This window comes from Dromiciops gliroides, chromosome 3 (genome assembly GCF_019393635.1).
Source record: "Dromiciops gliroides isolate mDroGli1 chromosome 3, mDroGli1.pri, whole genome shotgun sequence".
NCBI classification, from domain to species: Eukaryota; Metazoa; Chordata; class Mammalia; order Microbiotheria; family Microbiotheriidae; genus Dromiciops; species Dromiciops gliroides.
The window spans coordinates 592,114,620-592,142,400 of record NC_057863.1 but is presented as its reverse complement, the minus strand read 5'-3'; the positions used below and the strand labels follow the sequence as shown (position 1 = coordinate 592,142,400).

Here is a 27,781-nt window from a genome sequence, read left to right as displayed (position 1 = left end):
CATGTGAGGTATTGATCTAAATGGATTTTTCCCCCATGTTGGTAAGCAGTTTTCCTAGCAACTTTTATTCAACAAAAATTATTGAATTCATTGTATTCCTTTCCCTAATATTTTATAATTTTGGCTTTGCATGCCAAAATTAATCTTATATGTGTGTGGTCCTATTTTTGAGTTCTCTATTGTTTCATTCTTACTGGAGGTGTCATGTGAGCTGGGCTTTGAAGTCTCTGTTAAGACATAGTAATGAGAGGGGGAAGGAAGGCATAAAGGTATAAAGAACAGCAATAACCCCCAGTCAGGAATGGAAATGCATGGAATGTATTCCAGGGATGGAGAGTAGTCTTAATGAGGAGGTGGCCACTTGAAAAAGTATAGAGGGGCAGCTAGGTGGCACAGTGGATAGAGCCCCAGCCCTGGAGTCAGGAGGACCTGAGTTCAAATCCAGCCTCAGACACCTAACACTTACTAGCTGTGTGACCCTGGGCAAGTCACTTAACCCCAATTGCCTCAAAAAAAAATGAAAAAGTATAGAAGGTATCTTGGTTCTGTGTGGAGGTGTGTAAGGGTATGCATCCCAGCCTAAAGAGCTTGTTTGACTTTATTCTGTAGATAATGAAGAGCAAGTGAAATGTTTTGAGCCATAAGCATACTAGTATTAGTTCTGGGAATATAAGTCATGATTATTTTTGAGGCTCAAATATGAACTCCTCCATTTGGCTTCTAGAGCTCTTCACAGCTTGGCCCTCTCTTTTCCTTCTTCAATATGGACATATGTTAGGTATTTGAAGACAGTTTTGTCTTTCCTGAGAGTGTTCTCTTTTTCAGGCTAAATATCCACACTTCAGTGACCTTTGTATGCATAACTTCCAGTTTTCTTCAATGATGCTGTAGGGCATATTGGGTTAAGGATCAGATTGGGATGATGGATCCAAAGTGGATTATTTGGGGAAAGTCAGGAATGGTTAGTTAGGAATCTAATTGCTTGGTATTAATAGGAACGAGAGGTAACTGCTGTGATCAACCTTGAACCCTCTTCTTGTGCCATAGTGTTAAGGGCTAAAATTCTAGCTAAACTGTCTAAAATATTTAATGAGTGGTCACCAATAAATTATAAGCTTTAGCAAGAGTTAGACTTTTAAGCATTTATTAAGGAAAATAAGAATTTGGTAGAGAGAAGAAAGGCCTAGATTCCTATCTATTAAAGGGAGAGCGCATTTCTAGCTCCCTTCTCCACTGGAGTCCTCAGGAAAGAGTCCAAGAAAGAGCCCCTGTCTCTTCCTTCTTCCTCCCACAAGCAGAAGTCACTTCCTGATGCCAAAGAAAAGACTCCTGGTCTTGCCCTCAAAGACCTTCGCTTCATGGGCGGAACTCTTCTACAGTAAGTCTCCAGCAGGTGGCATCATTCCAATTATTACAATAGTAAGCAACAGAATACTAAGCATGGTGGACCATAATATGACCTCTCTCTATAACATTTCTTGTATTTTAAGACATTTTTTTCCCCAAAAGGAGCGGAGGTAAATAGAATGGGCAGTAAAATAATATCTTCTTTGTTAGCTCTATGCTCTTTCAAATTTCAGTTTTTCCAAACTGATTCACTTTCTTGGTAGGTTCTTTGTGGGAACATACAATGTGAATGGCCAGTCCCCCAAAGAATGCCTCCGGCCTTGGCTAAGCCAGGATATTCAGCCTCCTGATATATATTGCATAGGGTAAGTATTTTATTGCAGAAGACCCTCTGAATATTTACTTTGGACTCTGAGCTAAAACTTTGCAGCTAGTAGAGGGAATTTTAAAGTGACGAAGTCCTAAAGGGTGTCTTTTCTGTTTATTTGCTGTTCTCTGTCACGTAACGTATTTCAGGTATCATTAAGATTGAGCTCTGCTTGTTATTTTAATACTAATACTCAATATTTCCTTTAACCAACTGTCAAAGTTCTTGGAGAGTTTTGTTCCTTCCCTGTCAGATACTTTGCATGTCAAAAACTAATTCTATCTTGGAGAAGGCAGAATCAAAGAAAGCCCCAGAAATCCATCACATCTTTATTAGGCACCAAGCTAGGTGCCATGGGAGGGGCTATAAGAGTGAGATGACATGTTCTGAAGCCTCCAGTCTAGGTGGGGAGATGGAACTTACAAATCAGAAACAATTCTAGACCATGCCTTCTGTTTTATCCTTTCCTAGAGTCTGACTTGTTTCCACCTAATTTCTGACAGGTTCCAAGAACTAGATCTGAGCAAAGAAGCCTTTTTCTTCAATGATACCCCAAAGGAGGAAGAGTGGTTTAAAGCTGTAACTGAGGGTCTTCATCCAGATACCAAATATGCAAAAGTAAGATGGGGGTCTGGCCCAAAGAGTTTTGGCTCCTAAAGCTTTATGTTGGCGTCCAAGAAATGATAAGTCATCGCTCCTACATTTTATATGACCTTTAACTTGACCGAGTGACCAACTGTCCTATTCCTTTTTGTTCCTGGTACAGAAAGGGTATATAATACTATTAGAGGGGAAAGACTTAGGGTCCTGGTTTCAAGGTGGGTGGGTAGCACTAGGGATGTTGAGCTATTTGGGTTACCATAGGGTACTCAATAACATGGGAGGAAAGAGGAAACAGTAGCAAGTCAAAGAAGAGGTTGCCCCCTGTCATTTTTAGGAAAATGATATACTGTCATCTCCATTGTTTGGAAATGATTCTTTCTCCCAAGAGCTAGAAGAGATACATTATTTTGTACCAGTTTTTGACTAGACCACTTTACCCTGGAGGAAGTCAATTCCTCCTGCCCTTAACTTAGCTTTTTTATCTAATATGCAGGTGATTTCATAAGTTTGCATGCTCCTTTCGCAAATGTAGATTGCAAACTCTCCTGCAAATAATAGGGAGACAATGGAATTTATTGAGTAGGGAGAGATTATGATTAGACTTGGATTTTTAGGAAATTTACTTTGGTGCTGATTGCAGGATGGTTTGGAGGGGGGAGAGAATTGAGGTAGGGAGACTGATTAGAAATCTGTTGCAATAGTCCGGGCATGAGGTGATGAAAGCCTGTCCCAGGTAAGAGGAGAGGAGGGTCCATACACAAGAAATGTTGTGAAGGTAGAAATGATGAGTTTTGCCAACCTGTTGGATATGTGGAGTGAGTGTAAGAGCATAGTCCAACATGCTGCCTACGTGTGCCTAGGTGACTGGGAGAACCACAATGCTTTTCAGCAGTAATAGAATATTTAGGAAATAGGGATGCTTAGAAGAAAAGATAATGAGCGCTCATTTAGACACATTGAGTTTGAGATACCTATGAGCTAGCCAATTCAAGATATCTAAAGGTCAGTTGGTGATACTGGACTGGAGCTCAGAAGAGAGATTCAAACTATATCTCTAGATTTGGGAATCATCTGCATAGAGATGATATTTGAGCCCATGGAAACTGATGTGATCACCAAGTGTGACAGTATAGAGAGAGAAGAAAATGAGGTCCAGGCTGGAGCCTTGAGGGTCACCAAAAAGCTTCCTTTCCTTTCACTTTCTTCTTAACTCTCTTTAATTTGGCTCTGACTTTATTCGACTGCAATTGTTCTCTCCCAAGTTACTAATGATCTCTGAATTACCAAATCTAATGACTTTTTCTTAATCCTGAACCTTCATGACCTCTCTGTAGCCTTTGCCTCTTCTCCTTTACACTCTCTTCTCATTCAGCTTGTTCTCTCCTGGTTCTCCTCCAACCTGTTGAGCCGTTCCTTCTCTGTCTCCTTTGCTGGATCTTCATCCTGGTCATACTCGATAACTATGTGTGTCCCCCCAGGCTTTGTCCCAGGCCCTTTTTTCTTCTCCCTCTGTACTATTTCGCTTGGTGTTCTCATCATTTCCCATGGCTTCAATTATTACAATGTCTATGCTGATGATTCTCAAATCTACTTATCTAGCCTTAACCTTTCACCTGACCTCCAGATTTGCAACTCCAGTTGTCTATTGGACATCTCAGATTGGACGCCCATAGACATCTGAAACTCGACATGTTCAAAACCAAACTCATTCTTTCCTCCCTAGATCCTCCTCTCTTCCCGACTTCCCTATTACTGTCAAGGACACCACCATCTTCTTAGTACCTGGGCTTGCTACCTAGGCTTTATCCTCAAAGGTTCACTATTTCTCACCCTCTCTACCCAGTCAGTTGCCAATTCCTGTCAATTCTCCCTCTCTCTGTAACACCTCTCCAATATGCCCTCTTCTCTCCTCTGACACTGCCACTCACCCCAGTGCAGACTGTCATCACCTCCCACTGTGACTACTGCAGTTGCCTTCCAATTGGTCTCCCTCTTCCCTAAGTCTCTTCCCACTCCATTTTATCCTCCATTCCCCTGTCAAAATGATCTTCCTAAAGCAAAGGTGCGACCATGTAACACACTCTTCCCCATCACACCCACTCAACAAATTTCAGTGGTTCTTTGTCACCTCCAGGATCAAATACAAAATCCTCTGCTGATTTTCAAGCCCTTCATAACCCGGCTCCCTCCTACCTTTCCAGTCTTCTTATACCTTATCCCAATGTCACTCATGTTGTCTTCCTTGCCATTCCTTGCACAAGACATTCTATTTCCTAACTCATGACATTTCCTTTTTCTTTTTCTGGCAAGGCAATGAGGGTTAAGTAACTTGCCCAGGGTCACACAGCTAGTAAGTATCAAGTGTCTAAGGCTGGGTTTGAACTCAGATCCTCCTGAATCCAGGGCCTGTGCTTTTATCCACTGAGCCACCTAGCTGCCCACTCATGACATTTTCAATAGCTTTCTCCCATTTCTGGAATTCTCTTCCACTCATTTACATCTCCTGGTTTGCCTTTTTTCCTTTTTCTTTTCTTTTGGAGGATTTGGGGTTAGGTGCCTTGCCCAGGGCCACACAGCTATTAAGTGTTTGAAGCTGGATTTGAACTTAGGTCCTCCTGACTCTAGGGCTGGTGCTCTATCAACTATGATACCTAGCTGTCACTGGGCTTCCTTTTAAATTGCAGCTGAAATCCCACCTGCTACAAGAGGGCTTTCCTGAACCCCCTTGATTCTAGTGCCTTCCCCTATGTTGATTATCCCCAATTCATTATGTATTTACTTTGGACGTAGTTGCTTTCATGTCGTTTCACCCATGCCCCACGTTAGACTAGGACTCCTAGAGAGCAGAGACTCTGTATCCTCAGTGCTCAGCACAGTGCCTGGCACATAGAAGGTACTTAATAAATGCTTGTTGACTGACTGCCCTCTTTCTACTGTACCACCACCAGCCTGAGAAGCAGACGAGTCAGACATGGAAGAGAGGCAGGAGAGAGCCATGTCCCAAAAGTCTAGAGAGGAAGGAGAATCCAGGAGGGGAATGGTGTCAAAAGCTACAGAGAGATCGAGAAGGATGAAGATTGAGAAAACATCCTCCTTGCCAGCTTAGGGATCACTGGTGACCTTGGAGAGAGCAATTTCATTTGAAGGATGGGGTCAGAAACCTGATTAGGGAGAGTTTAGAATGGGCAGCTAGGTGGCGCCATAGTGCACAGAGCACCAGGCCTGGAGTCAGGATGACTCATCTTCCTGAATTCAAGCCTGAGATCAGAGGTTTATTAGCTGGGTGACCCTGGGCAAGTTATTTAACCTAGTTTGCCTCAATTTCCTTATCTGTAAAATGAACTGGAGAAGGAAAGGACAAACCACTCCAGTATCTTTGCCAAGGAAACCCCAAATGGGGTCACAAAGAGTCAGACATGACTGAAAAATGACTGAAAAACAACAAAGAATTGAGAGCTGGAAGCGGTGATTGTAGATAGCTTTTCCCCAAGTATTTAGCTGAGCAAGAGATTCAAGATATAGGATGATATTTATCAGCTATGGTAGGATCAAATGAAAGGTTTTTTGAGACTGGTGTTTGTAAGCAGCAGGGAAGGCGTCAGTAGATAAAGAGAGATAATGATAGCTAGCATTTATATAGCCCTTTAAGGTTTGCAAAAAGCTTTACAGATATCTCATTTTATCCTTACAAAAACCCCAGGAGGTAGGTGTGATGGTAATCCCCATTTTACAGATGAGGAAACTGAGGCAGACAGAGGATAATTGACTTGCTCAGGGTCACTCAGCTTCTAAGTGTCTGAGGCTGCATTTGAACTCAGATCTTCATGACTCCAGGTACAGTTCTTTTCCCACTGTACTACCAGCTGCCTAGAGTGAGAGTAGAGATGACAGAAAGGGCAGTCATTTGGACAAGAAATGGGACAGGGAAGGATGTATGTAGAAGTGTGTGTCTTGCTGAGAAGAAATGCCACTTCATGAGAGAAAAGGATGATGGAAGAGATATTGGGGAAGACTTCTGAGGTCTGTGAGATGAAAAGAAGGAGCTGTTAGCTGTAAACCTTTTTGTAAACCTTAAAGGGCAATATAAATGCTTTTTCAGTGATATAGGACTAAATTTCTTCAACTGAGGGTGGAGAATCAGGGGGGCTCTGGGAGATTTGAGGAAAGATAAAAAGGTTTGGAATGTCCATAGTCATGAAGGGGAGATTGCTTAATAAGACATTTAATGGGTGGCCATGAATTTATCGCCTGCTATCTCACCTTGCTGGGCCAAGCCTCTCCAATGCCAATGGTCCTTGGACACAGACCAACTGGGCACCAGTCCCATACGCGAGTGAAAGCTTTCCAGCTGGATGGCAGTGCCGGAACTTTGGTTCATTCAGAATAGTATCAAGATTCCCCGTGTCACTACCATGCCATCATGCAGCCTAGTAGCACCTCCATGGCAGCTGTGATCTTGCCTTTCAGGTGAAGCTTGTCCGACTGGTTGGGATCATGTTGCTCCTTTATGTCAAGCAAGAGCACGCGGTGCACATCTCGGAAGTTGAAGCTGAAACAGTGGGGACAGGAATCATGGGCAGGATGGTGAGTGAGTCCTTGGTACAGGTGGGCATGGATCTGACCCTCTGCCTGGGCAGTGAATAGCAGAGGTCTCACCCCAAGCCAAAGTGTTTTCCTAATGTGACTCATGATACTGTATATGTCTTAAAACACAGAGTGAATTGAGTCTTCCGGTAACTTAAGAGTTGCCATGATTTACTGTGGTGTTTTGATGCATCTCAGATTCTGTGGACCCCTCAGCTCCCCAAATCTGCCAAATATTCAGTCCCTTCCTTCCTTCCTCCCTCCCTTCCTTTCTCTTTCTCTCTCTTTCTCCCTCTCTTTCTTTCTTCCTTCCTTTCCTTTCTTTTTTTCTTTGTGGGGCAATGAGGGTTAAGTGACTTGCCCAGGGTCACACAGGTGGTAAGTGTCAAGTGTCTGAGGCTGGATTTGAACTCAGGTACTCCTGACTACAGGCCTGGCACTCTATCCACTGCACCCCCTAGCTGCCCTCCTCAGACTAAACCTCCCTAGGTTTTCCCACCAATGGAAGTGGTTTTCAGTCTGCTCATCACCTTCTTCTGGACCTGCTTACCCACATTATTTTTACTTTTAAGTATTCACTCTACAGAGTCGTGTTCAGAATATTCCTCATGTGGTCTAGCCAAAGCAATGTTAAGCAGGCTTATCACATACCCCAACTGTAGACCCTCTTCTTCCATTTGTGCAGCCTAGGAAAGCATTACTTTCTATTTGGCACATCATTCTGCTAATTCATGGTGAGTTTGCAGTATCTACTTAAAGCCCTCAGGTTTTTGTCTGTTTATTTGTTTTATTGGTGGTGGGGTTTTTTCTGGGGCAATGGGGGTTAAGTGACTTGCCCAGGGTCACACAGCTAGTAAGTGTCAAGTGTCTGAGGCTGGATTTGAACTCAGGTCCTCTTGAATCCAGGGCTGGTGCTTTTATCCACTGTGCCACCTAGCTACCCCCCTAGCCCTCAGGTTTTTTTAATTTAATGAAAAGTCGGGTTTTTTATTTATCTTCAGTGATACTTATCTGTAATCAGTCAGTCAATCAGCAAGCATTTATGAAGCACCTGATATTTCCAGGTGCTGCCCTATGTGCTAGGGATACAAAGCCAGAAGCAAAACAGCTCTTGCCCTGGAGGAGCTTTCAACCTCTTGGAGGAGACAACATGCACATGTTATCTATATGCAAAACAGAAACAAGTTAACTTGGTTGGGAAGGCATTAGTGGTTCAGGGGACTAGGAAAGGCCTCCCGCAGAAGGTAGCACTTGAACTGAGACTTAAAGGATATCAGGGATTCCCAAACTGCAAGAATAGTTTTACTGACTATCTGGGCCTAATTTTGGGGGGCCTAATCTGTGGATGACTAATCTGGGGACTGTTGACTGTTTGGCCGACTGCTGTTAATTTAATGTAGGTTTATAAAGTTTATAAAGTTCCAACACACTGCTCCACTCCCAAATTGATAAGCAAAATATTAAGAAACCTCTTAACTAAATAATCAAAGCAGAGTTTATTTATGAGATACTATTTAAATTAAGAATACAGGGCAATAAAATGTACAACCTGGCTGCTTTCCTGGGGTCTCTTTCCCACCTGCTGCGCTTTGAACTTTTTTTTTGTTTTGTTTTGTTTTAGTGAGGCAATTGGGGTTAAGTGACTTGCCCAGGGTCACACAGCTAGTAAGTGTTAAGTGTCTGAGGCCGGATTTGAACTCAGGTACTCCTGACTCCAGGGCCGGTGCTCTATCCACTGCACCATCTAGCTGCCCCTGAACTTTTTTAATACAATAAAGGCCTTAGCTGCCTCCTGCCTCAGGGCGCTACACTTTGCCTGCTCAGCTACTTTCTTCTAACTCCGCCTGTGCCCTTTCACTTTGTAAATCCCCCTGCTTCTAACTTTCCTTACTGCCACCGCTGAACCCCTGTGTTTCTCTCTCACCGACCTTCTGTCTGTCTGCTCCATCAGTCTGCCCTTCGGCCTCTCTTTTCCCTGCTCCTAGTACTTCTTTTTTTTTTTTTTTTTGGTTTGTTTTTGCAGGCAATGGGGGTTAAGTGACTTGCCCAGAGTCACACAGCTAGTAAGTGTCAAGTGTCTGAGGCCGGATTTGAACTCAGGTACTCCTGAATCCAGGCCGGTGCTTTATCCACTGTGCCACCTAGCTGCCCCGCTCCTAGTACTTCTTGTCTTCTCCTGTGTCCTTGTAGCCCTGTCTCTAGTCTGCTGCGCTCCAACCTTTCTAATCTCGTCAGCGCTTGACCTCTTCTCCACCTCCTCTGGTCCATCGAACCTCTCTAATCTCATCAGCAGCCCTCCAGTCAGGCCCCTCCCCCCCCCCCTTGTCAGCCCACCCTGAGTCTAACCCCCAGGTCTATATATACCTTTTCTTCTCTCCACTCAAATCTCGGGGCTTCCTGCTCTCCCACAGACCAAGCTAATTGCTAGCGGCTGGGTGGGGGGCTGGTGTGTGCTCCAGCCTCACGTACCTCAAGCTCTGCTCAGGTCGGAGGGAGCTGGGGGCTTTTTTTCCCCTAGCTGTCTGACCTGGCATCCTGCACAGCCCACAGGGCTTTGGGGCTCAGCTGAAGCAGAGGGGAAGGGGCACCAGCACCTCCCACACAGATGAGACCCTGAGGGCCTAAAGCTTTCTAATCTCAGCCCAAAGGTAGGGTCCCCAAATCAAAATAAATTTCCACAAAACCCAGAGGTGAGGAGGGAGAGCATTCCGGGCTAACATTCTGGGGTGCAGGGATTTTAGACTTTTCTGTGTCATGGACTCTTCATTGGTCTGGTGAAGCCTTCGACTTCTTTTTCAGAATCATGTTGTTAAATGCACAAAATAAAATATGTAGGATTACAAAGGAAATCAAGTATAGTGAAATATACTTATCAAATGTTAATTTCATAGTGCTCAAATTAAGGATTCCTGGTCTAGTAGAAAGCCAGTGTTAGGGATTGGAGTTTGAGTTCTATTTCTCTCTGGTTGGTGGCCGTGTGAACTTGATCAAGTCAGTCTACCTCTAGGGATCTAAATATCCTCCTTCATAAAACACGAATAATAATACCTGCCCTACTTGTTTTTTTTTAAATTATAAAATTATTTTATTATTTTCCAGTTACATGTAGAAATAGTTTTCAACATTTGTTATTTTAAGATTTCTAGTTTCAAATTTTTCTCCCTCCCTCCTGTCCTTCCCCCCCTCCCCAAGACAGCAAGTAATCTGATATAGGTTTTATATGTACAATAACATTAAACATATTTCTGCATTAGTCATGTTATAAGAGAAGAATCAGAGCAAAAAGTAAAAACCTCAAAAAAGAAAAACAATAGCACCAAAATCAAGAGAAATAGTATGGTTCAATCTGCATCCATATTCCACAGTTCTTTTTTTTTTTCTTTCTGGATTTGGAGAGCATTTTCCATCATGAGTCCTTTGGAAGTATCTTGGACCATTGTGTTGCTGAGAAGAATCAAGTCTATCACAGTTGATCAACATATAATGTTGATGATACTGTGTACAATGTTCTCCTGGTTCTGCTCATCTCACTCATCATCAGTTCGTGCAAGTCCTTCCAGGTTTCTCTGAAATCCTCCAGCTCATCATTTTTTACAGCACAATAGAATTCTATTACATTCATATACCACAGCTTGTTCAGCCGTTCCCCAAATGATGTACCTGTCCTACTTATAATGGGGGCAGCTAGGTGGCTCAGTGGATAGAGAGCTGGGCCTGGAATCAGGAAGACTCATATTCCCTGCACTTAAATCTGGTCTCAGATACTAGACCCTGGGCAAGTCACTTTACCCGGTTTGCCTCAATTTCCTCATCTGTAAAATGGGTTTGAGAAACAAATGACAAACCACTCTAGTATCTTTGCCAAGAAAACCCCAGATGGGGTCACAAAGTCAGGCACAATTAAAATGACTAAACAACAACTAGTAATGGAACTATTTTGATGAGCAAATCAGATAATATCTATGAAAACTTTTTGAGAAGCATGAAACACTATTCAAAAGTGTAGTATTTCTAATACTGAAACAATCAGGTGTGATTTAGATGTTTATTTTTTTTTAATCTCTTTTGTAGGGTAATAAAGGAGGAGTGGCAATCCGGTTCAGATTTCACAATACCAGTATCTGCATTGTGAATTCCCACCTGGCAGCCCACACCGAGGAGTATGAGAGGAGGAACCAAGACTACAAAGACATTTGTTCCAGAATGCAGTTCTCCCAGGTTGATCCAAATCTCCCGCCTCTCACCATCGGCAAACATGAGTGAGTGGCAAATTTTTCCCCATCTACTGCACCACTCATATCCATACTTAGTTCTGGGCTTCTGAAATCGGGATCAGGGAGGGAGTGAGTGCTCACTCCTGGAGGGGCATAGTCAGCTTGCACATGTTCATTTATGAAGTCTCTGTTGCAAACCGTCAATCCTGGACTTATTTCCCCTCATTATCTAGCCAACTTTGGGCATCTCTAGCTCTTCATTTTTTTGGCGTGTCCTTAGGAATACAGAATTATAGCAATATTGACCCTCCTCAGTCAAAACAAATCATACAGTGGATCCCAAACCCAGTTTTAAAAGCATCTATTGTTTTGAATTATCTGTGACACTCTTCCCCCTCTCCATAGCCCCTCCCCGCCATTAGTATTGATCATTGAGAACATTTGCTTCTGTTTTATCTTGATGCTCAGCTTCAGCTGCTTAGATCATTCTGCATTAAGAACTTCCCTATGATTCTTATCCTTTCCCTCCAGCCCACTTTCTTTTTTTTTTAAACCTAGTTTATTATCTTTGTAAAATACATTGTTTATTTTTATTATTTTTTTTAATTAAGTGATGAAATCCCATTAGATTTTAAGGCTTTCGGCCTTTGGTCTTGGAAAGACTGGTGGGGCCTCGGTGGTGTCTACCAGGGGGTGCGCAGAGCCCTGAACCTGCTCCAACCTGCTCCTGCCTGTTCTGTGTGTGTGTGTGTGTGTGTGTGTGTGTGTGTGTGTGTGTGTGTGTGTGTGTGTGTTGGAACCTGGGAACCTGGCCAGGAATGTCTTACCAGCCATGTTCTTCCTTCCTGTCGAAAAGGCAGAGTCCCAGATTTGAAGATGCAGCTTGAGTGTCAGTTTGGCTGCTTTTTACCTTGTGGGTGCTTTGATCTAATTTGTGTGTGTGAGTGCACACATGTGCTGCTGTGATAAACTGCCTAGTGATGTGGTAGTTGACTTCTCATAGAGCAGTCATGATGTATATACGGGATACGTGGTATCATCTGGGGTTTTCCATCTTCTTCATACCCAATTGATATTTGTCATTAAACACTGACACTCTCCATGGAGGAGTGCAAACAGTGCCAAATGAGCAGTGGTTGTATTTTCTGGGAGCTGAGCCCTGGAAACCAAGTCTTCCAGTGCCTTTGGTGAACCAGAATATGTGGGGCTGAGAGGTTGCAGCCATTTGGAATCCCCTGGAGATCTGCACAAGCCCTTCTTTAAAAGATCTTTTTTAGCTTCTCTCCTGGGAATGAGGTACCTGGTCTTATTCCCCACACTTGTCATACTGGCTCCCAGTGTGGCAAGAGTTGGGTAAATAGTAAGGGAGGAGGAGAAGGAAGAGGAGGAAGAAAAGGTTGTTTCATTCTGAACTCAGAACAGGGATGTCTGAGCAAGAGGTGTAGGCACGTGGCAAAGACATTTTATGGCTAGCTGACTTGCTTTCCTAACCAGCTTCCCCAAGTCTCCCTCATCTCAGGGCCTTCTGAGGAGAGCCCTGGTTGGGACAGGTTGCAGTCCTGCCTAAAAACCCTGTCCCCCTTGTGCTCTGTCCTCACAGTGTGATCCTGTGGCTGGGGGACCTCAACTACAGGATAGAAGAGTTGGATGTGGAAACAGTGAAAAAACTCATCGAGGAGAAGGCATTTCAAACCCTGTACACGTATGATCAGGTACAGAGAGCCACCCGGCAGGCAGGCGCTCCACTCACCTCCTGCCACAACGTGAGCAGTGCTGACTGATGGGGAGAAGCCCTGGATCTCTGATGTTGGGACTTGCGAATCTAGCATGTGGGGAACTTCCCCCATCCAACTGATATCTCTCTTGTCAAGAAGTTTCTTACCATTCAGTCAATATTCCTCTTTTCAATCCTTCTCCAAATTCTTGGTGTTTTCTTTGCCTCTTCTCTCATTGCTTCACTGTGAACTGAGACTTTCCCAGGGGGCAAGGTGCTGGCTCAGTGTCTTCACATTGATTTCTTGAGCAAGCTGCTCCTTCTCTTCCTCTTCCCTAAACTGTCATGTCATTCTTTTCCGAGAACTGTCACCGCTGAGAAAGCTTTCTTTACTTCCTCCATGATCCTCTCATGTCATTTGTCAGTTTACATTCCCTTTGAACTTAAAAATCTTTTGCCAGAGCATCAGTCCTTTGTGCATTTTTCTGCCTTTCTGAGGTTCATACATTTGAATGTTTTTATGAATTGGTTATGTGGTTGCCAAGTTCTGTTTTGGGGGAAAAAAAGATCCCTTTCTTCTCCATTAGTCTCAGTGCCATTTTATTATTCTGATCAGTTCAAATCTTTCTATTCCCATTTTTGCAACATGAAGAAAGATACTTAGAACAAAACAACCAACTCTAGTGTTTTAATGATTAAAGAATCACCTTCAAGAGGCCTATTTTGCTTCTAGCTTTCTTCACTGGTAAATTCTCTTGTTTTTCTCTGATCCTTGTTTCTAACAGGAAGCTGTTCTTTTCTCTTGTTGCCCTTTTCTTTGTGTCTTAACAGCGTAGTTTGATGCCATCAAAGCCTCGATTTCATGTCTTGTCTCATCTTTATTCATTGGCCTGTTTTAGTGGTCTTTCCAGAAGCAATAGTATACATGACTTGTAAGATCTTGGTTAGGTGATTCAAGAAGCATACTGGCTCCTAACAAGAAGCCTCCTCAATCCATTTTGGGAAACGAAAATTCGGGTGACCTCCAGGTTATGCTGTCTGGGACCCAGTGCCAGCTACAAGAGTCTTTTCTACAGCATTCCCAGTAGCGTCAAGTATGGGACTCCAGGGACTAATCCAAGGATGCCTCCTGTTTTCAGCTTTTGCTAGGAATGGGATCTGAGAGTAGTTGACAGAGACCAGGTATTTGTGGCTGTTGATGGCCAAACCATGCTGAATAGGTGCCATGAGGAGGGGGTGAGTAGTTTAGTTTTGCATGAGATAGTCCATCAGTTTCTCTTGGACCCTTACTATTCAATTCTTTTGTGGAAGATCTTCAAAAACATTGGAATGGCAAATGAGCTTCATGGTGATTCTATCTTAACTATCTTGACAAAAGAATAGGGAACAAGCTCCTGTTTTCAGGGGTTAGAGTTGGCCACAAATCACACAGTGGTCTGGTTCCCACCATTGATTATCCATTCTCCTTTAATAGGAAACTTCATATGTTAATACTAGGGTTTGCTTTCCTCCTTTCCAACAGCTGAAAATTCAAGCGGCTGCAAAAGCTGTCTTCCAAGGCTTCACAGAGGGGGAGCTCTCTTTCCAGCCCACCTACAAGTATGACACTGGCTCTGATGACTGGGACACCAGGTAGGTTGAAGGTGATTAAAGAAGTGGGAAACCCTGGAGAGCTGGGAGACAAATGGACTCTCACTGAGCTCCAGTCATGCTCCTTGTCTCGGTACCTGCTTTCTTTCCCTTGGTTCTCTGTCTTGTGGAAGCATACTGAGACCCCCTTTAGGCTACATAAATAAATATTACAGATTACAAAGTACTATTAGGATAACACATCAAAGTCCTTGGTCTCACCTAGATAAGAAATTCTTATTTGTCTTTACCAATTCTGAAGCAATACCTTGCACTGAGTCCTTTTTCCCCTTTGCTAAAAGCCTAATCACTTTCTTTGGGGAAATTGGGTAAACAGTTCAGGGAGAAACTCATATCTTCCCTTTTGATAGAATTAAGGCAGTGTCTAGACAAGGTCTCAGGGCCCTTAACTGTTCCACTTCAGAGCTATACCCTCTTTCCCCATGCCTTGACCAGATGAGTGAGTATAATATCAGCTTAAGAAAAGGAAGAAGTCTTTGCTTACTTCAGTTAATGGGAGTATTTCTTAAATTCACCTTTGATCACCTGGAAAAGGAGAATCCTTGAAAGGAGTGATGAAAGAAGAAATGGATGGCTTTAGGAAAATGATTCTCCAGTGGTATGCAGACAGTTAAGTGATTATTGTTCCATTTGATGAAACAAAATGTTAACTGAACTTTCACCTGAGCTCTTTAAACAGGTTCTGTCTTTTTATGGGATTTTGCCTATTGTGGAGGAATGCTATAAATAGGAACTTCAAAATGGCTTAGGAGAAAGAGCTTTTCAAAGCCAGAGGGAAGCTCAGCCCATCTTTGGTCCTCTCTCTAAGCAGAAATGTTTAGAATTAGTTTAACCTAATAAATTGTTTCCAGTAGGCTTATGCCTCAATTGCAGAATATAGAATTTTCTTCCACAATTCTTAGCTTTATTTCAGTACTCTGTCTTTTGATCTTCATTAGCTACCAATATTGAATTTGCCTTCTACTTGTTTCAGCATTTTTCTAGGGCATTCTTTCCCAAAGAATGGTGCAAACATTCTTGGGATTGCGGTTGGGGGTGGGAGGGGGTTGAGACCCTTTTAGGAAGTCCCTGAGGTCAAAACTATTTTCATAATACTAAGATGTTTTACCAATAGATATTACCCACATAGGTAAAAGCTCTTGGTTGGGGAGGGTCCTCAATAATTTTTAAGAGTGTAAAGACATCTTGAAACCAAAAAATTTGAGAATTGCTCCTCCACAGTGATAGGGTAAATCGTGGCCATCAGGTGGGACTTGGATCCTCCTCCATAAGGATCATGGGAACTGTACTTTATTCCCTCAGAAGTAGCTGCTTAATTTAGATTCTTTTTCTAATAATCAGTGAACCATGAAGGAGAGAATTAGGAAGATATTTATACTGGACCAAAAGGTGTTTCATGGTTTAGGATTTTTGCAGGCTACGAGCTTAAACCAAGGACATAAACTATTCTTTCTTCTTCCTGGGGAATCCCTGCAGTTAGAATCAACACAAATTGAATCACTGTCAGAAGAAGTAATCTGTATGATTACTACTGAATTGTTATTAAGGCACCACTGCAGAGATGATCTATATGGCCACATCACTAAGTTGGGCTCTACTCCAGTCAGTCTTCCACCTGGGCAGTAGATCGGACCATGGGGCAAGCACTCGGGGCTCTGTCTCTGAAGCAGACATCAGTGCATTTCTCTTCTTGCAGTGAAAAGTGTCGTGCCCCTGCCTGGTGTGACCGAATCCTATGGAAGGGGAAGAACATTATGCAACTGAGTTACCAAAGCCACATGGTTCTAAAGACGAGTGACCACAAGCCAGTTAGCGCAGTGTTTGACATTGGGGTAAGTGTTTTCAGCTGAGGCATTTTCCATCTTTCAGGTTTAATTCATTTCTAGTCACGTTGCTTCTGTCTCTTTCAATCAAAGCCCTCAGGAAGCATCTGCTCACAGCCCATCAGGAGCAGAAGCCCTATGGTGCCAGACACCAATCATCCTTTTATGTGGACCTGCATCTTGGCAGAGCTGCCAGCCAAGCCTTTGCTGTTATCTTGGCTCTTGCCAAAAGGGGAATGGTTGACAACCGCAAGCGTTACCTCTAGGGGAGCCTATTAATTATACTTTTCATTGGAATCTTTGTTAGTGAATTTACAATGCCCAGGTCTTCATTTTTTTTTTTTAGAGAAAAATCACTATTTTCATCCTCTGTTGTATGTCAATTTGCCTGATGCCCATGCTGTGAGCCCCTCTGTACTGAAATAGAAGCCAATTCTTGGCACAATACTAACCTCTGGCATTTTCCTTCCAGGTAAGAGTAGTAAATGATGAGCTATACCGGAAGACTCTGGAAGGCATCGTCCGGTCACTAGATAAGATGGAGAACGCCAACATCCCATCAGTGACCCTGTCCAGAAGAGAGGTAGGAGGGATGCGCTCATTATTCTGTCAGCCGACTCTTCCAACAATGCAATTTTGACTCCCTTACCTTGTTAGGACAGCTCAGAACTGTGGCCTCAGTCCCCCAGAGCCTGAGCAGGTGGCACCATTGTTTACCTTGTGAAGTGGGGCTGTGGCTGCTGGCTTGGCAGAGCTGAGTATGAGTTCAGAGATTTTAGAGTATGGTCAGCATTTCATCTTCTACAGGCACTGGCCCAAATAATTTCAATTGATTCTAAATTGCCTGGGATATAGCATGTATGGGATAGCTCATTCTGTAGCAGATTTGCCTTTCTAATAATGCTTGGCTCTGGCAAATAGGAAAATACACTCACATTTCTTTATCATGCGATTGGTGGCACTGAGAAGGGAAGCAAAGGAAAATAGTGTGATGCCATTGGAGGGGGTGGGGGAAAGCCTTGTTGAGACAAACAATTTGCTAAACATAATCCACAAAATGGATCATCTAAATTGACCAAAGAGTATTAAAAGAAACTCATGTGATGCTCTGGCTTTCCCAATCAGGATTCAGAAGAGTTTTTTGTTTGTTTCCTTTTGTTTTTGTTTTTATTTTTCCTTCGGGGCAATGAGGGTTAAATGACACAGCTAGTAAGTGTCAAGTGTCTGAGACTGAATTTGAACTCAGGTCCTCCTGAATCCAGGGCCGGTGCTTTATCCACTGAGCTACCTAGCTGCTCCCTAGAATAGTTTGATTTTAAGCTTGTGGTGGAGGAAGTGTGTTGGTTGAGCTGGACTGACTTTCCCTTGCCAGCAGCCACTTTATACAGTGAAGGCCAGTTTAACATGAGGTCTTTGCTTCTTGTTAGAGTATGCTTTTGTAGGCATGGAATCTGGTGTTAGTTGGGTTCAGAAGGGTTAAACTTTAACCCTTCTCTCTATTCTTCCACCTTCACTGTTCTCTCACTCTGCATTAGATTTAGAAATCCAGAGGCTCCTGCCGCTGCTAGTAAATGATTAATAGAGCTAGGGTATTGGTCAACAGAAGATGGTCCCTTGTTTTTTCCCTAAGAACGTGAGAATCATGGCTTTGGGGGTGACTTGGCAGGGGAGCCAAGGAGAAGGTACTGGTGCTCACTGATTCCTGGTCTTCTCCTAGTTCTTCTTCAAGGATGTGAAGTACATGCAGTTGCAGGTAGAGTCTTTTATGATTTATAATGGGCAAGTGCCCTGCCAGTTTGAATTCATCAACAAACCTGCTGAAAATTCCTACTGCAAGCAGTGGCTGAATGCCAACCCCAGCAAGGGATTCCTTCTGCCTGGTAAGTCTTCTTCCTTAGCTGGCTGTGCAAATGAAGAAAAAGAATTCCATTTCCATGGGCAGTAGAGGGAGGTAGTTTTAGAGACTTTTCATCACAGTCCTGTAGTTCACATTTAGATAGTGCTGTATTCATTCAGGCATTACCTGATTTGATCCGCAGAACAACCTCTTAAATTAGGCAGGGCAAGTATCTCCATTTTACAGATAAGGAAACTTCTTGAGAGAGGTTAGTGACAGGTCCAAGGTCACACAGCTGTTAAGTGGCTAAGCTGGGGATCCCTCTGAGGTCTTCTGCCCCCAGATGGGGTGGCTTGCCCTTGTGACTTCTGTACTGTGTTTTGTGTTATTCCATTGGAGTGTCACATACATGCAATACAGCAGCCACAGGAGGGAGGCAAGCAGAGGATAGTTGGTGAAACTGCCACTGCTGAGAAATATTTTCAGTGGTTTGCTACAAAAAATCTTATTTATCTATAACAGTATAGAGCTGCCAAATGAGGTGATTCATCTATCAGTAACTACTTTCTGCTAGGTTGATTTCTTTTTTTTTTTTTTTTTTGTGAAGTAATTGGGGTTAAGTGACTTGCCCAGGGTCACACAGCTAGTGAGTGTCAAGTGTCTGAGGCTGGATTTGAACCCAGGTCCTCCTGAATCCAGGGCCAGTGCTCTATCCACTGCGCCACCTAGCTGCCCCTGGGTTGATTTCTTTCACACACTGTCTTTTGATTCCCCATTGCCTTATATCACACTCTCTTTGTAGATTCTGCCATTGAGATTGAATTGGAGCTGTTTGTTAACAAAACAACTGCTACAAAGCTCAATTCAGGGGAAGATCAAATTGAAGACATTCTGGTTTTGCACCTGGACAGGGGGAAGGATTACTTTTTGCCTGTGTCTGGGAACTACCTGCCCAGCTGTTTTGGTACTCCCCTCCATACTCTGTGTTATATGCGGGAGCCCATCCAGGACTTGACATCTGAAACTATTCGAGAACTGGTGAGTTAACACTTGAGACTAAAGGGTCCCTTCTCACAAATGAAATAATCAGAACTGAAAAGTAGCAAAACCACTAGATCTCCCGAGTTGGAAGGGACCTTATAGAGGGGGTTGAGTACATGTTAAAAGGAGGGCCTCCCACTGTTCCCGAGTGGTCACCCAGTTCCTTCACTGCCATTTCTCTCTCTTTTTTTTAAGTGAGGCAATTGGGGTTAAGTGACTTGCCCAAGGTCACACAGCTAGTAAGTGTTAAGTGTCTGAGGCCGGATTTGAACTCAGGTACTCCTGACTCCAGGGCTGGTGCTCTATCCCCTTCACTGCCATTTCAAGCATGTCATTCTATTGTTAGACAACTCTGACCATTAAGTTTTGAGTTTGAATCAGAATTTTCTTCTTTGTGAACTGACCCCTTTGGGGTTAGGAATCAGCTTTTCTTGTCCCTGCATTACCAGGAAACTGGCCAAATCTATGGCAGCATTTTATTTCCCATAGGCTTATTGTTATTATCTTGTATTAAATCCACGGACCCTCACAGATGTTTTCTTCTGATGTCTCATCATAGCAGGGAGGTAACCATGGGTTTTTCAAAGGACATTACAATTGAATGCAAACAGTAGCTGTTACTGCTGTGTTTGAAAGACTTTAAAGATGTGCTGGATGATCGTTTGTGAATGAATGTCTTTTCTAGAAGCCTGGCAGCTTAGGTGAGGACACTTGTAATCTGCTCCAGTGGAAGTAGTTGGCAAACATACTAATGACATAATGTGTCTTTTAAAAAAATAGTAAGGGAGGGGCAGCTAGGTGTTGATAAAGCCCTGGCCCTGGATTCAGGAAGACCTGAGTTCAAATCTAGCCTCAGACACTTGACACTTACTAGCTGTGTGACCCTGGGCAGGTCACTTAACCCCCATTACCCTGCAAAAAAGAAAAGGAAAAAAGAAAAAAAATACCCTTGACCTTTTTAGATCTTAGTTCTCCCTTACTACTAAAAAGGCCAAGGATATTTTTTTTCTTTTTTCTTTTTTTTCCTTTCTTTTCTTTTCTTTTTTTTGGGGGGCATTGAGGGTTAAGTGACTTGTCCAGGGTTACACAGCTAGTAAATAAGTGTCAAGTGTCTGAGGTCAGATTTGAACTCAGGGCTTCCTGAATACAGGATAGGTGCTTTATCCACTGTGCCACCTAATTTGAATAGCCAAATAGCTTGAAGCAGGCTGTGGTAATGGTTTGTGTGTGGATTTTGTCCAAGCATTTTCAACACAGGATCTTATTCTTCTTATAGGACATTCCTATAAGGCAAGTAGAGTCAAGGATTTGTTTCCTCATTACATAGATGAAAAAACCAGAGGCTAAGAGAGGTTGTGATGGAGTTAGAACTAGAACCCAGGTCTCTAGATCTCCAGTCTGGGACTGTTTCACAGAATCCTAAAACTGGGAGGAAGCTGCAGATCATATGCTCCAACCCCTTCATTTTGTAGATAAGGGACTAGACTGCGTTATCCTTCTTGTCTGGTTATCTTGAATGGATGATGATTGAAATTTTTTTTTTTTAAGTGAGGCAATTGGGGTTAAGTGACTTGCCCAGGGTCACACAGCTAGTAAGTGTTAAGTGTCTGAGGCCAGATTTGAACTCAGGTACTCCTGACTCCAGGGCCGGTGCTCTATCCACTGCGCCACCTAGCTGCCCCAGATGATGATTGAATTTAACCTGTATTTCACTTAATTCATTGGAATTACTCTTTGTACCTCTTGGAATGTGGAATAACTCACCTGATCTAATTAATATTTTCTTCTCCGGGAAATGGGAAGTTTGGTTGTTTGTATGGAAGTGCCTCCTCTCTCTCATAGGTTCCTTTGTCTATCAGATAGCTTTCTTGGAGCCCAATCTTTTTCCCGATTATTTTTCCCTTTCAGACCTTAATGCCACTGCAGACAGAAGATGATGGGACCCGGGAAGAGAAGGCTCTAGAAATCCCCAAAGAGCTCTGGATGATGGTTGATCACTTGTATCGAAATGCTTCCCAGCAGGTAGGTGACGGTCAAGGAGCTTTGTTCCATTAACCTCCAAGGCACCTTTAGAAAGAGTATTGGCAAGAGGTGCTTCCAGCTCTGGCAGCCTTGATTTGAAGGTGGCCCTGTGGAGAGCAGCCCTCTCTCCCTCCCTGAGGAAGGACTGTGTGCCCCAGACCCCAAGAGGCCATTCTGTTGCCATCAACAATTCCCTTTCCCTTAAGAAAGCAGAGTAGGTGTGTTCTAAAAACTCCAGACTAGATCCAAAGTTCTGGCTTGTGTTGAATGAGTTTTTCTTTGAATGAGGCAGCAGCGTGCTCATCTTCCTGCCATCAGACCTTTGAGGAAAGCTCATTTTTCTTTTTCTTTCTTTCTTTTTTTTTTTGGTGAGGCAATTGGGGTTAAGTGATTTTCCCAGGGTCACACAGCTAGTAAGTGTCAAGTGTCTTTGAACTCAGGTCCTCCTGAATCAAGGGCCTGTGCTCTATCCACTGTGCCACCTAACTGCCCTGGAAAGCTCATTTTCCTAATTTTGTTGCCATCCTCAGAAAGGACTATAGCCAGGCTGCAGTAGAAAGGACTCCAACTGGTCATTGGGGCCATGTTTTTAGTTCTGGCTGTGTCGCCAACTCACTGTGTGACCTTAGGCCAGTCCCTTACTCTCTGGGCTTCAATTTTCCTATCTGTAAAATGAAGGTCTTGAACTGAAAGTTCTCCAAGGGCCCTTCTTTCCAGCTCTAACATTCTAGGACTCTATTTTCTGTGATCTTATGTTCATACTTTCTGGACACGGAAGGGGCTGATTCAGAAACCTAAGGAAGAGATGATATGAAGAATTCTGAGTCAGGAGATCTTAGGCCTGGGATCCAGGGGGTGAAATGGATAGGATACCAGGTCTGGAGTCAGAAAGACCTGAGTTTGGGTCCAGCCTCAGGCACTTTTTTAGCTGTATGACCTTGGGGACATCACTTGTCTTCTGTCTGCCTCACTTTCCTCATCTGTAAAATGGAGATTACAATAGCACCTAACTCACAGGGTTGTTATGAGGATCAAATGAGACATTTGCAATGCATTCTGCAAACCTTAAAGTCCTATGTAAAGGCTAGTTATTATTATTTATTATTATAGGTAGACTTGTAGAAACAATCCTACAGTTCTGTTTACCTGGAAGAGAGGAAAACAAGTTCTTGCCATACTTCCTTTCCTCTCATTTGTGGAAGGACTTCTTCCAATTACATCCTTAGGGTAATACATGCCATATTTTATCACTAACAAACATATGTTAATTTTATAAACTAATTTTATAAAATAACAAATATAAAGTATTTTTTGTTCAAATAATAATTACAAAGTATATTAGCTCAGGTGGCAATATACTTATTGTTGTTTTAGTCTTGTTGCTTGCATTTGGATAAGTTATTTCCTATATGTTAATATAATTTTTTTTGACATTTAAAAAAATTCTGTTAACAGCAACTGCAGGAAGCCTAGACATTTACAGCCTTCCCCTTGTACCACTGTCATCCTTATTCTGTAATAATGGGCAGGACTTTGTAATAAGTGCCTTGTCATCATAAAAGTGCCCCTAGTGGAGAAGGACTTGGAAATGCTTAGGAGTTCAATTGGTTTCGTTGGACAAGGCGAGGCTACTTGCCACTTTGACCCCGGAGGCCTGAGCAAAGCTCTCCTTTCTGCCCTGTGCCAATGATTATTTCTCATATACATATTAAGAAATGCTCTGGAAGAGACTGTTTACTGTGCTTTTCTTTCCCCTTGAAGGAAGATCTGTTTCAGCAGCCAGGCCTGAGGTCAGAGTTTGAGCAGATTCGTGACTGTTTGGACACTGGCATGCTCGACACCCTCTGTATCCTTCTCGCATTGAGTCCATTGCTGCTCAGAAGAGATGTTTCTCTAGGGATCGAAAGCCATCATCAGTGTTCTTCATGAAGGAGGCTCTTTACATGTCTTCTCAGCTTCCACTCAGGCAGATAATTGAGAACCAGGATCAGTGGGATCCTGGATCAGGCTCCCAGGAAGGAGCCCTTCTGACTGCTATCCCTTTCCAAGAGGAGGGAAAACCAATCAATAAACATTTACCAAGTGCCTACTATGTGCCAGACATTGTGCTAAGCACTGGGGATACAAAAAGAGGCAAAAGTCCCTGTCTGACGGGGGGCAGACACCATACAAACAAATGCATGCAAAGCAAGCTATCGGCAGAATAAATAGGAAATAATTAAGAGAGGAAAGGCACTGTATAATTCAGAGGGGTTGGGGAAGGTTTCCTGTAGGAGATGGGATTTAGTTGGCACTTGAAGGAAGCCAGGAAGGTCAGTTGTCAGAGTGGAGAAGGAAAAGCATTCCAGGCATAGGGGACAGCCAGAGAAAATGCTCAGAATCGAGAGATGGATTGTCTTGTTCTTGGAACACTGGCCCAGGAGGCCAGTGTCATTGGACTAAAGAGTATATGCTAGAGAATAAGGCATGAGAAGACCAGAAAGGTAGGAGGGAGCCACATTAGGAAGGGCTGTAGATGCCAAACAGAACATTCTGGCAATGGGGAGTTGCTGGTGTTTATTGGGTAGGGGAGTGAAATGATCAGACCTGAGCTTTAGAAAAGTCACTTTATCAGCTGAATGGAGAATGAATTGGAGTGGGGAGAGGCTTGAGGCAGGTCTAGGTGTGAGGAGATGAAGGTCTGCATTGGAGGTGTGGCAGTGTCAGAGGAGAGAAAGGGGCATATTCCAGAGATGTTGCAAAGGTCAACAGGCCTTGGCACCAGCTTGTCCCTTTTCTCACCACAAGTAGTAGGGTTTGCCTATTCCTTAACCATGCCACACTAGCTGGGAGCAATCACTCAGTGGCTGAGGCCCTGCTGCTTTTCCTGGAGAGTCTGCCAGAGCCCGTAATCTGTTACAGTGTCTATGATACCTGTTTGGAGTATTCGACCAACTATCCTATGAGTAAACAGGTAAGAATCAGTTGTGTGTCCATAGGACTTCTCCAAATGTACAAGGAATAGCAACTACACAAATTGAGTGAGTGCAAGAGAAAAAAATATTCATCTATGTAATGCTTAAGGGATAATTGGACTCAGAGGGCAGGGGCTGGGGAAGTTATTTTAGACCGGGCATCGACAATTTAAAGCAGATGGAGATAGTCACAGGAGGGTAGATTTAGGGTTGGTTCTACATAGATACAGAGCTAGAGGGGTCTTCAGAGCTCATCTAACCCAACCTCTTCATTTTACAGATAAAACTGAAGCCCAGACAAATCCGGCCTCAGATACTTAATACTTACTAGCTGTGTGACCCTGGGCAAGTCACTTAACCCCAATTGCCTCACCAAAAAAAAAAAAATGCCCTCTGAGGTCGAGTAGTCCAACTCTTACCTGAATGAGTATCTCTTCTCCTGCTGCCACATTCTCAATAAGTGGTAATCCAGCCTCTTCCTGTACATGAATATGGCCAGCCTCTTTCCGTCACTTTCTCTTTTGTTTCTAAGAATGTGAGATTGTATAAACGCTGATCCCTTTGTGTCCCACTGGAGCCTATTGGTTGCTACCCTAGAGTACCTCATACAAATTATTCCTCTGTTCAACAGTTTTATTGGACTCTTACTATGTGAAAGATATTTGCATGTTTAAGGAGGACACTGATAACTGATGAATTTAGTAAGACTATGTACTGATTTTTTTTAACAGGGACTGGGCTTCCACTTTTCCTTTCTCCATTGAGGAGGCCAATAATATGGGACCCCCCTTATGAGGAAGGGGATTAGAAACAAAGGAGAAAGCATTCTCTTTTCTTTGTAGGAAACCATGGCACATCCGACTTATAATACTGTGGGCAAATCTGACCTTCCAGAAATACATGGGGCTGTCTAGAGTAAATTCAGAGAACAGCTAAACTGATGGGATACAAGGACTTGTCATATGAGAAAACAAACCAAGAGAAAAGACTTTGGTCTGCAAAACCAGAGGCTGTGCAAGAGATAGAATGGAATGGAGTCTGTAAGATCCTTAAGAGTATTTATGATCTGAGGGCAAAGAGCTGATACAAGCATTCCTACTGGACCAGACTAGAGCACTTCTAGGTGTTTTAAACACTCAAGTTTAGGTCAAATGAAAAGATGATTTAGATATCAGGAAAAGCTTTTGGAAGTTGGCCTCTCAAGAAATGATAAATTGGAAGGCACACTGGTTGTCACTGTCAGCTGTGAGACCTTTGGGAAGTCACTCTTGGGTCTCAGTATCTTCCTTTGGAAAATGTAGGGGTTGAATGAATGGCTTCTGAGGGACCTTCCAGCTCTCAATTTATAAAAATGGTGAATTGTAAGAGACAAACATGTTTTAGGAAGCACTTTTGCAAGCTAGAGCTGAATGCTGAGGACGGTGACTAGGATAGTTGGTTGAGGAGACTGGAAAACATCCCCCAAGAGGACCCACTGAAGGACCAGGAATGTTAAACCTGGAGAGGACAAGGTTTATGGTTAACATAGCCACCTTCAGGCATGGGAAAAACTGTCCTACTTAAAATCTCCACAGGCAGAACTGGAAGCCAGGCTTTGGTTCCACATGGGGAAAAACTATCCAAAGGTGCAGTGGCCTGTCTCAGAGGGGACCTTTTCTTCAAGGTCTTCAACAAGTCTTCAACTTGTCGGGGCTGTTGTAGAGGTGGTGCCTGTTTAAGTAGGGCTGGACTACATAGGTTCTTAGGGTCCTTGTGAAGATTAATGGTTCTGGTTAAGAAATGCATAATAGGTCTAGCTGGAATGTTTGAATACAGTCAGTTCCCGATTAGTGTCATTAGTGAATCCCGTAAAGTGGTTACATGTATTCAAAGTTGTACTTTTTGAAGTTCAAATGATGTAAAATATAGTGAGTGGTTCCAGCCCAATGGAAACATGCAGTGTGAATTTGAATACTGCAACTACTTTGTGGAATTATTTGCACTAATTAGGGCCTATCTGTTCATCTGTAAGCTTTTGGGCTAACAGCTTGAGGTTCAAGCCAGCTGCTCATCTCAGAAACTAGAATTCTAGACTATATGGTCTGTGAATCTGAATGCAGGTGCTGATACTATTAGCAATGGGAAAATTGAGCATGAGGATTTTGTGCTGATGCCTTAAAAAAAAAACTAAAAAAACCAAGCTAACAAAGTTCTCCCTCTTCTAGATCATCTCCACTCTCCCCACTTGCCACAAAAATGTCTTCAATTATTTGATGGCATTTCTGAAAGAATTACTGAAAAATTCAGGGAAGAACCATTTGGATGCAAAGATTTTAGGTAAGCTGCAATATATCTATATGGCCTGAGGGGCTCATTTGTGGTCAGGAAAGGGGTTCAGGTGCTAAGATTTTCTCAGTATTCAACTGGGGCAAAATGTACTATTCCTGAAGCATTATTCCCAAGTTTGCACTCTGCACAATGAAAAATGTTGCTTTTGTGCCCTTCCCAGTGGTTAGGACAATGCCCCATCAGGCAAAGCCTCCTCATGCTGAATCGATTGTTTTCTGTATTTTTTATGCAGCTAGCACATTTGGCAGCTTGCTGCTTCGTTCCCCAGCCGGTCACCAAAAGCCAGATGTGGCAGAGAAGAAGAAGGCTCAGGACTTCATCCAACAGTTCCTTGTGTGAGGATTCAGCATACCCTGAGGCCTCCGTACAGCTGTCCTCCCTACTCACTGCTGGCAGCCAGTCATCCCCAGCTGTTTCAACTTGGCGACCCCTTTGGGCTGCCTGCCTTGAGTCCTCCTGGGAGCCAGAATGCCAGCTGACTGATTTCTGAGCACATCTTCAATTTCTAGCCCCCACCCACTGTCAGCACACACAATGCTTTGAGTTAAAAAAAAGAATGTCGAGTATCACAGTCTGAGGACAGCTAGCAAATAGAACTGACAATTCAGTACCCAACCATTTATTTAATACACATACATCAATAGTTCTCACCATTTCCTTTTTTTTTTTAAAAGGAGTTTTAAAAACCCAACAAATACCATTAGATCATTTCTTGCATTCACCTAGCTCATCATAAGGCCACCTGTGTAGCTTGGGCTGGGTTCACCGCCATCAGATATCACTTCATTACCTACCCTGGGGTCCTGGGAGTACACTTGTGCTCTTGCATGAGCTTAGGCATCTGAGGGAAGAAGATGGATGACCTGCACCTGGCCAAGGATCCTTTGCAAGCAACAGGAGGAGTTGAAGATTCTGATGAAGTGGCAAGGGAGAAGCAAGTGGAATTTTTCCTCAGCTTGCTCATCTCCCACACTGTACATACTGTACCTCTCTGATAAGTGTAATATATTTTAATAATAAACATATTTTTAACAGTGGTCAGTGTAGCTGTATTTTGTTGTTACTCCTAGACACACCAGTTCTGGGCACCTTTAGACTGGTCCTTCAGCATTCTGCTTTAAAAACTGGTCAGGGGGGGCAGCTAGATGGCGCAGTGGATAAGCACCGGGCCTGGATTCAGGAGTACCTGAGTTCAAATCCGGCCTCAGACACTTACTAGCTGTGTGACTCTGGGCAAGTCACTTAACCCCAATTGCCTCACCAAAAAAAAAAAAAAACTGGTCAGGGAAGCATTTTA

The 27,781-nt window shown here is 43.2% G+C and overlaps 1 protein-coding gene across 1 annotated transcript in view; it reads left to right on the top strand.

Annotated features, from left to right (window-relative positions):
• INPP5B (inositol polyphosphate-5-phosphatase B) overlaps positions 1-27,521 on the top strand; it is a 77,656-nt gene extending 50,135 nt beyond the window's left edge. The window contains 15 exon segments of the mRNA XM_043992173.1: positions 1,611-1,712; positions 2,218-2,332; positions 6,785-6,901; positions 10,973-11,160; positions 12,716-12,827; positions 14,352-14,461; positions 16,176-16,311; positions 16,775-16,885; positions 18,020-18,182; positions 18,942-19,177; positions 21,089-21,202; positions 22,964-23,048; positions 24,028-24,155; positions 26,361-26,472; positions 26,717-27,521. Of these exon segments, the coding sequence (XP_043848108.1) occupies positions 1,611-1,712; positions 2,218-2,332; positions 6,785-6,901; positions 10,973-11,160; positions 12,716-12,827; positions 14,352-14,461; positions 16,176-16,311; positions 16,775-16,885; positions 18,020-18,182; positions 18,942-19,177; positions 21,089-21,202; positions 22,964-23,048; positions 24,028-24,155; positions 26,361-26,472; positions 26,717-26,823 (1,936 nt within the window). The 3' untranslated portion in view covers positions 26,824-27,521.
• The last annotated feature ends 260 nt before the right edge of the window (positions 27,522-27,781 follow it).